The sequence below is a fragment of the Littorina saxatilis genome, linkage group LG10, assembly GCF_037325665.1.
Source record: "Littorina saxatilis isolate snail1 linkage group LG10, US_GU_Lsax_2.0, whole genome shotgun sequence".
Classification (NCBI taxonomy): Eukaryota; Metazoa; Mollusca; class Gastropoda; order Littorinimorpha; family Littorinidae; genus Littorina; species Littorina saxatilis.
This window is the reverse complement of record NC_090254.1, coordinates 18,773,373-18,783,449: the sequence shown is the minus strand read 5'-3', so window position 1 is coordinate 18,783,449 and position 10,077 is coordinate 18,773,373. Positions and strand designations below refer to the sequence as shown.

The window sequence follows — 10,077 nt, the reverse complement described above, 5'->3', positions numbered from 1 at the left end:
GACATCCCACCCGACATTACTGTTAGCTGCCATTGGAAATCGGCTCGCTCATGGGGCCTGTCAGTCTGAATTATGAAGGACAAGACTGTGAACAGATAAGTCAAACAAACCGAAAAGAACACACATTTCACGCATGCGGACACAGAAAGACGTCATGAAGAATGCAATGCTTCAAAAGATACAGACTGTGACGATGACTGTGATGTCATTCACACACACACCGAGACATAATTCTTGTTGTTCGATCCTTTCCGTCAAAAAGTAGATATCTCCACAATGGCTGCTCCTGCGCTTAAGCAATGTCAAGCGTGGGTACAGAAAACGTGTTTGTTTTCTCTTCTGTTGAAGCTGTGAGACATAAATGCTATTCCGACTTGGTCGTGTGACAGAGGTTAGAGGTGACACTCGATTAGCTGATGTATAACTCAGCCTATCGGCTTCGTAAGACGATCCATGCGTTGCCTTCCAGCAGTGCTTCCAGTGTCTGCAGCGCATTGCTGAAGGCAGAAGACAACAAGCAGCTGTTTCTGAGTTATCCCCAACTTAAAGTCGACCCATTGCTCTCTGGTGTCAATCTTTGCATCCTGCCTGTTTCAAAAGAGAAAGTTGCAGTAATTGTGCCATGGTCCCCAGTTCATTGCTAAACGCAGCATATCTCACACTTCAGGTTTCTATTGTTCCAATTGCACGTGCTGCAAGCGCGCACGATGTTTCTTGTGAAACCTGCATGCTCGTCGCTTGGGACAGTCGCGGCATCAACATAATCAACAACTTTGTTTGTCATCACTGCATATAACACGTTTGTGTTCTGACTATTTTAACTTTCAGATTGTCAGTACAATTGTGTAAGTAAATTTCGCGAATTAAAACAATTTAGACCTGGACTATAAAATAATAAGTATCTTGTTAATGTCGTGTTTACATTTAGTCAAGTTTTTGACTACTTTTTTTTCGCAAATACGGGGAATCGAAAGGAGGATGGTGGTGTATGTGTGTGCATTCGTGCGTGTGTGTGTGTGTGTGTGTGTGTGTGTGTGTGTGTGTGTGTGTGTGTGTGTGTGTGTGTGAAGAGCGATTCAGAGAAAACTACTGGACCAATCTTAATGACACTTGACATGAGAGTTTCTAGGTATGGTATCCCCAGATACTGTTGACCATTTTTCGATAAATGTCTTTGATGATGTCATATCCGGCTTTTAGCGATATTTGAGACACCACTGTCACACCCTCATTTTTCAACCAAATTGATTGAAAATTGGGTCAAGCACCATTTGACTTAGTCCGAACTTTGGAATTGCATTTCAGTTCGGAAGCTGAATAATGTGTTAATTAGATCATTGCTCCTTAAATTTGTCATTTAAAACGAATGTTCACTTTCCGATTAAAACATCATTGCATTGCATTTCTCGTTTTCTCCTGAATTAAAACATATTAGATATATGTTTACTTTAAAAACGCGCTCAGAATTAACAAAAATAGGTTGAGTATAATGTCTGCATGCTTTGCGGAGACGAGCGTGACCTGTCCCGGTCTTCGGGTATGGTTAGCCGAGACTATCTGAATGTAGTCTCGCTGATGACTTTTTTATACCCTGCATGTGGTATATACGGGGTACATCGTTTTGTAAGTTGATCCTATAGATTGACTACATGTTTTCATATCACTTCACGCGACTTGTTTATTTTTTCTTCAGATTTAAAGCACAATGCTGATGGCGTGGTTCCCATGTCTGACACATTTAAGATTTCCTTTGTTGTTGGTGTCGTTCTTGCCTCTGTTATTTGCATTGGGTATACCCTTTGTAAATACCAAAAGACACGGCGTACTCCGACAACAGGTATTTATACTTTTGCTTATTATTAACTATGGACACAATCAAATAGCGTGAGCATGAATTTACTGATTAAGTTTGTGTCAAGTTTCTGAGTCCATCTCAACATTGTGAACAAAGTGTTGATTATTCTTGAATCATGTGTTTGTTTTTACGTTAGCATCATTTTGTGTTAACATTCAGTCATCAGGCTGTTGAACTACTGTCTTGAAAAAAAAAACTTAAATAGGCCAGAGATAATTCTGAACAGTGTATTGGCCGTTTAATTGTGGTCTACTTGACACATTGTTGTCATAGATATCTCGCCAACGAAAAACCTTTTAATATTCTAGTAAGAGCGAACATATTTTTGAAATATTTTACTTTGATGTCAGTTAGCGTCAACTCTCAGTGAGCTGGAACAAGTGTTCCCTTTACTCCGAACAAGTTTAGGATTATACAGGTCAAACTCGTGTCATTTTTTTGTTATGCATTTGTCATCCATGCGTCGAGGCGTCTTCTTAAACGCATATACACAGCCCTTCCAGTTTAAACGATTGTGCGCACCATCTAAATCGTGCCTTTTATGTGGTATGTATTTATCATTCATGTACGAAGGCGTCCGTTTAAATGCAAGCACCTTTTCCCGTACTAACTAATGGGTTCACTATCTCAAATCTGAATAGGCTTTTACATGGGATAAAGCCAGCCATCCTCTTTGTGAAATACCAGAACTCGACAATCACGTTGCTGTTTGTACAAAGTTAGATTGTGTATGAACTATGTTCAACAACAAAAGTAAGCAAACAGTGGAGATGGACAATTCATTCCTGAACAAAATAGGCCACAGGAAGCAAGCAGGATGTTGATTATGTGTATGTGTTCAAGTCAAAGGCAGATCTGATATAGTAAACATACAATATTTGGAAGGACCGTGCCGTTAAGCATGTACAGACGGCTCAATTGATCATAATTCCTGGTGGCACTGCACGAGTGGCAAGCGGTAGGTAGTAAAATAATGTATGACAACAGACCAACCTTATTTGCTTTTGTTTTTGGTTTGTCTGTTTTTCAATTGTGCGTAGGCCTTTAAAGATCCGAGGAGAATTCCCCAGCCCAATGAGGTCATGTTTTGAATCACCGTCTATTTGACTTACAATTTGCACAGCAAAAACATTTGAGAATATATATTGTCTCAAAAGAACAATCGAATCAAGAGGTTATCCTGATGTGTCATGACATCATTGTTTTGTTTCCGTATGAAAGAATAAAAAACACAAGTAAGGTATGTTGTTGGAACGTTTAATTATTGACAACACAAAACTTTACGTTCACAATAATTACGATTGTTCAATATATACAAGTTTCAACAACAGACCTTTCTTTGTTTCTTTTTTTTTAATTGAGAATGTTGGAACGTAAACAGTCTATTTGTTTTTGTATTTTTTTGTTTCCGTATACTCACTGATTTCTGAACAAAATCCACCCAAAAATATGAGCCAGACTATTTGACCTTAATATTGGATATTAAGTATAGACAAGCTAAAGTTAGTGCAGAGCCAAATATAAAAGCAATTGGTACCCAACATGCTCTTGGCTGGCATTCGGGTTTATTGGGTTTTCCCTACCTGCAGTTTGTCATTTGTGGACAAATATCAAAGAGGATGTGCGTTCCTGCGTTCGTTTGTTGTTGTTGTTGTTGTTGTTGTTGTTGTTGTTGTGTTGTTGTTGTTGTTGTTGTTGTTGTTATTGTTGTTGTTTCTGTGTGCAGATCTGATGGCGGGGTATGGTTTTCCTTCCACAACTTGGTTGACTAACTATCTCGTTCTGAATGCAAACAGGGATTCTTGCAATTATACAATATGATATTCTGCATATAAGTGGCTATTACATCTGGAAAAATCAAAAGTCTTTGAAATTAGAGAGAGAGAGAGAGAGAGAGAGAGAGAGAGAGAGAGAGAGAGAGAGAGAGAGAGAGAGAGAGAGAGAGAGAGAGAGAGAGAGAGAGAGAGAGAGAGAGAGAGAGAGAGAGAGAGAGAGAGAGAGAGAGAGAGAGAGAGAGAGAGAGAGAGAGAGAGAGAGAGAGAGAGAAAGGAGATGTTGGAAGAAGTGGTCATTTGAAAACTGTTATATGTGGATTATTTTGACAGTCTGGCAGTAACAATATAATATTTTGGCCGAAAGCAATTTAAGAGCAAACCTAAAGCTGTGTATGTGTGTACCTTTTTCGGAAGAACAAAAACACAATCATTTGTGTAGGACCATTACTTTAACACAATGAGTCACGTGTCCTTCAATTACTGAAATAACGTAACATCTTGTCAACAGTTTTCTAAGATGCGTGCTCACATCGGGTACAGCGGGAATACACTTCAATCTCCTTTTAGAAAACATATAATGTTGCGTTGATATAAGAGACATATGTGTCAAGTCCTGATGGTGCATTGAGTATGAGTTGTAAATGTCTCTGATCACTTCATGTTAATTTGCATGATCTAAACATACACAGCAAGACATTGACAGACTTATCATCTTGCTTTTGTTGTTGTTTTGGTTTTCTTGTATAGCTCCTCACTGCATTCCGTGTTTTTTAACGGACTGGGACAAAATGGACAACCCAACCAAGCAGGCAAGACCCCCCCTCTCTCTCTCTCTCTCTCTCTCTCTCTCTCTCTCTCTCTCTCTCTCTCTCTCTCTCTCTCTCTCTCTCTCTCTCTCTCTCTCTCTCTCTCTCTCTCTCTCTCTCTCTCTCTCTCTCTCTCTCTCTCTCTCTCTCTCTCTCTCTCTCTCTCTCCATTTCCATTCTGTAATTGCTTTATTGATGTTCCATTCATGTATTTTCTACTACTTTTCTCATTTATTATTACTGTATGTTTGATGTTTCTATGATTCTAGTCGGGCGCACGCGTGAATATGTGTTTGTGTGAATGTAAAGGGCATATTGTAAGATTAAGCCTATGGCCTAAAATGTCTACCCCTTATGTGAATAAAATGTTCTAAGTCTAAGTCTAAGTCTAAGTCTCTCTCTCTCTCTCTCTCTAAATGTCTCTGTCTCTCTATCTCTCTATCTCTCTACGCTATCGTGCTCCCTCCCAATTTCTCTCTCTCTATCTTTCTCTCTCTCTAAATGTCTCTGTCTCTCTATCTCTCTATCTCTCTACGCTATCGTGCTCCCTCCCAATTTCTCTCTCTCTCTCTCTCTCTCTCTCTCTCTCTCTCTCTCTCTCTCTCTCTCTATCTTTCTCTTCTTCTATTTCATTCTCTCGTTATCAGTCTGTGTCTCTCTCTTTCATATTCGTTTATACTGCTAATGTGCTGCTGTTGCGACCTTAAAAGCGACATTTCCAAAGTTGTATGTACTTTATAAATTGTTCTGTAAATACACATCGAAATAGAGTGACACTAATAATGAACGAGTGTTTGCTGTTTTCATATATGTGACCCTCCACCACGGAATGAGTCGCATGTCACCTTTGCATGATTTTCATATTTTTACATTTTCGTAAAGCGTTTTTTTATGCTCTATCCAGTGGTGAAAACCGTTTTAGAAAAGAGCGAAAACTGTTTGAGTTATAAGCCTGTGACTAAGGTGACCCTCACACTGTTACCAGACACTCCCCGGACTTATATTGAGCCTAGCGCAGAACCGCGCGAGGTGACATGCGACTCATTTCGTGGTGGAGGGTCACATATTATGTTTTGATTTATCATATGGACGGTGCAGTTCCGGAGCAAACGAGTAATGTTATTTCAGAAGAGAGAATGCATATATGTTACAAATCCGATGGCTCAAGTGTGTGGCTAGATTCCTTTAATTTGTTTAATGTTCTTGCCCGCCAAACGGAGAGAACAGTTCTTTTGTTCTTGTTTTTAAATGTGATGGTTGCTCAGGGAAATAGCAGAGTACACACCTACTTAGCAAACAGAGAAATCAAAGCAGGGCGTGTGATATATGAGTGTACACGACTGTCTTTTTATCATTTTGTAATAGGAATCTACATGGGCTCAAATATAAGTCTGATGATCACAAACGATATGTACGGCGATTCAAGCGACATGCCAGTGAATGTAAGCCGATCTGAGACGACACTACAGCCACGGGGCGAATGTCTGGGTAGCGGCCTTGTTGAAAGTGACAATGATGTGTCGCCCTCTTGTGGTAAGATTTGTTTGCAAAGATAATGCAGAAATGTTCGACGTTTGCACGAGTAAAGAGCTCACAACTCAAACACAAACTTATGAACTGTAGAAAGTTACCCACCGGATTGGAGCCCGCTTAGAGGTCGGATTGGTAGAAATCACCAATACATCTCAAGTTCAGTCAATCCGCCCCCGCCTTTGCTAAAAGAAATCAATTATAAAATAAAGTTGAAACATCTGACATATTGGTGGCATACTAAGCGCCGAGTTACACAGTTAACAATGTTAATTGTCTGCCAGGAAATATTGATCAACGGAAGAGAATGCCGCTGCCACATGAGGCTGTAGACATCGACAAGGATAGTGTTGCTTGTGAGAGTGCTTCTACTTGTACAGGTAAGCTAACATTTTGTTGTGCTATTCTTTGATTTGAAATCATGCTCGTGGTGAGCAATGTGACACAATATTAACAGTGGCAAATTAATGCATAAATCAGAAGTTTAGACAATTTGTTGCGTGAAGCGATATAAAAGCATATAATCAGTCGTTATCAAACTATAAAGATCAATAACCAAATACACAGTCATCGCCAAGACTACCTTCAGATAGTGACACACACACGCACGCGCACACACACACACTCACACACACTCACACACACACACACACACACTCACACATACACTCACACAAACAAACCAGAGCACGCGCGAAGGAGATAAAGACATAGTGAGAGAGAGAGAGAGAGAGAGAGAGAGAGAGAGAGAGAGAGAGAGAGAGAGAGAGAGAGAGAGAGAGAGAGAGAGAGAGAGAGAGCGAGCTGTGTATTAGAGTTTGTGTAGATCTGCTTTCGTAGAAGGGACCAAACAACGTTGGCACAGTTAGTGCGTTGTTAGCTTCCTGATATCCGTGCTCTCTCTCTCTCTCTCTCTCTCTCTCTCTCTCTCTCTCTCTCTCTCTCTCTCTCTCTCTCTCTCTCTCTCTCTCTCTCTCTCTCTCTCTCTCTCTCTCTCACACACACACACACACACACTCACACACACACACATACACACACACACACATACGCACACATGCACGCGCGCACGCACGCACGCACACACATACTCACACACTCACACACACACACACTCACACACACACACATACTCACACTCACACACACACACACACACATACACACACACACACATACATACATACACACACACACAAACAGCAACATACTTACACACGTCACTGTGACCACTATCAAGTGAGAGAGGGAGGCCATGTTTAGGCTAAGTAAGATGAAGTCATAATGTGACGTCATTTGCGTGTTATTCGAGACTTTCTATGACGTGTTGCGATAGATCTAGTAGTAGGCGCACACAGGAGCTGAAAAGTGAAACCTTTCAAAACCATCTGTTCATAAATGGAGGGGCGCTGGTTCTGTGCGACGCTTAGTTTTTGAGAGAGGTGTGACTTGACGAAGAACAGTACGTCACATTCCAAATAAAAACGATTATGTTACAGGTGGAAGCCGCTGAGACTGCATAGCTTCGGGAGGTTTCCGCAAAAATAGATATTACACGATTCGATCAAAACAGTCGGAGAAGCAGACGCGCTCTGAGAAAATGTGCATGAGTGTCTTCCCTTTGTTCGTCCCGTGCTAACGTTATTTTGTATGATAACGATTGCAAAATAAAGTAAACAATTTGGTGTTGTAGTGGTAAATGTAGATAGAAATGTGTTATAAAGACAAAGCAAACAAATAAGCGTGTTTTGTCTCGTGAAAATGTTGCGTTGTGCGGATGTTTGGGTGGCCACGTGATGTAAACAAAGTCAAGTGCGGGGCGGACTCTGCTCTGTGCTGTAACACTGGCAAGTTCAAAACACGAGAAACACGATTTCGTTATGCGGGCAGCCACGGGGGATGTATGTATTTTTCAAATGGTTGTAAAATAAGTCTTGTATTTATCATCGTACTCCGGCCCTGTTCTTTTTTTCGTCACACCTACAACCGTTATTTCTTTTGAGCGACGCAGCATTATCATCAAATGTCTTCATTTCTAAACGTTATTCCACACAAACACAATAAAAGCGTATTTCCCTTATTCAGAAAAAAAATGATTAGGATAGACGAATGTGAATGTTATAAGTCTTCTTCTAAATATTCAGAAAGTGGCTATGTAACGTGTTTATTTTAAATTCGTGGCCCATTGTCAATCTATCACAACAAATGCATAGATTTGTGGATACAGGAGACAATACGGAATACGACAATATCATTTTTACATTCAGTCAAGTTATGACTGAATGTTTTAACAAGAGCGGTGAGCAAGGTTAGTCTCCCTAGGTATGTGTGTCTGTGTGTCTGTGCAGAGCATATCTCAAACACTACTAGACGGATTTTTATGAACATGTGTTTGCACATTTGTGAGAGCATTTGCTTGTGTCGTTTTTCTCGGATTTGTGATAGCGATTTTTGATGACGTCATTATTATTTGCCCGTTTGCAAAAGTTGAGGCCACACTGTCACGACTACAATTTTCACTCAATTTTCTTGACATTGTTGGCACACAATCTTCGACCCAGTTCGTACTATGTGATTGCAATTCACCTTGATACCTTGCAGATTAGTTCATGACATGTTCATTCAAAATGTGCAACGTTTTCACTGTGGTGAATTTATTTCAGTTCCAGTGCACATTGCCCAACGAGGAAGGATGCCTCTGCCTCCAGAAGCTTTTCAAGATGACAGTGCCAAAGGAGCTGTAGGAGGTGCTTTGTCCTGTAATGGTAAGTGAATAAATGCATGCACGCGCATGTGCACGAGACTCATGGGCGTTGTCGTGAGAAAAAGCATATTATATGAAACCAATCTGAACAATGGTTTCAAAGTATTCATGTAGCAGGTCTGACTGTGAATAAGACATGGTTTTTAGACAGACAGACAGACACAGGTCTTCACTCCAATCGCTTCAATAAGTACGCATTTGTTTCCCAGATGACAGGTCTGTAAGTGTCTTCTTGCTAAGTAATACTATGATCCATTGTTGACAACCTTAGAGCTTTGGGCTTCTTTGAAGCTAGCAGAGCAGGCGCAAGGGATCATCATGTGGGGTTCGTTAGGTCTTCTTTAGAGACTATCTTTGTTTCCTCGGTTAAACTATTGTTGCTTAGCAAACTCTATATGTGTTTGGAGCAAACCTGTTGGCAAAGCTATTGTTTTCCTTCTTATCTACCTGTTCATAAAATTGATAGGATAGACTCTAGCACGACTCCACATACAGACGTTAGTTTGACCCCTTAGGTAGCGTTGAGAAGACAAGACAAGATCACAGAAGTCGCCACAACAAGAGCCGAGTGAATCTTGTTTTTGTAGGGCTGGGAATTTACTGAACAAAACGTTATGTGATGCCAGATGTACAAACTGTTCATAAAAATTAAGGTGCGGATCACACGTTTTTCTGATCCCATGCAAAGTGCTAATATTGTAAAAAAAAAAACACTAAAAAAACACGGCCATCTTAATAGTTTGAAAATAAGTCGTGTTTTTCCTTTCATGTCATGCACTATTGCAGTCCAGTCATTTCAAAGTGCTAAAATTTTAAAACGTTACTATCATTAAACAAAAAATCAAAATTCGAGGGGGGAAAATTTGGTTTTACTTACGATGAAACAGGCAATCCTCTCAATTTCCGAGTGCTTACAGCTAGATATCAGTTGTCAAGGTGTCAGATGAATGATCTTGTTGGCAGTCTGTTATTCCTATATTGTTAGCAAAGGCAAACTGAGAACGGTAGATAACTGAGTTTTCTGAGCCAGCGTTTTGGGCCATGACTGCAGACTCCACTGGACGCATTGCTATGTTAGTTATATCATATGATTTATAGATGATATTAACTGTCTACCGGGTACTTAACACTACGAATCGAGAAAAAAACACAAATCCATCAAAGCTCGGATCTCTCCAAATAATGTGTGTCCTGTCTTTTAACACAACTAGAGTACTTGTCTGCATTTGTATGAAGATAATAACTGGATTGTAAAAATCGGTCGGTCCTTCTTCTTCTTCAGCGTTCCAGAATTGTCTGGTTACGTGTGAGCTCGTTTGCCCATTTGGGTTCCCCACACTATACTCT

General features: G+C 40.3%; 1 protein-coding gene across 1 annotated transcript in view; it reads left to right on the top strand.

The window, feature by feature from the left end:
• The first annotated feature begins 5,805 nt into the window (after positions 1 to 5,805).
• Positions 5,806 to 10,077, top strand: part of LOC138979213 (uncharacterized) — a 19,570-nt gene continuing 15,298 nt past the window's right edge. The window contains exons 1-3 of the mRNA XM_070351991.1: positions 5,806 to 5,969; positions 6,251 to 6,346; positions 8,630 to 8,731. Coding sequence (XP_070208092.1) covers positions 5,810 to 5,969; positions 6,251 to 6,346; positions 8,630 to 8,731 — 358 coding nt within the window. The 5' untranslated portion in view covers positions 5,806 to 5,809. The remainder of the gene's footprint in view (positions 5,970 to 6,250; positions 6,347 to 8,629; positions 8,732 to 10,077) is intronic.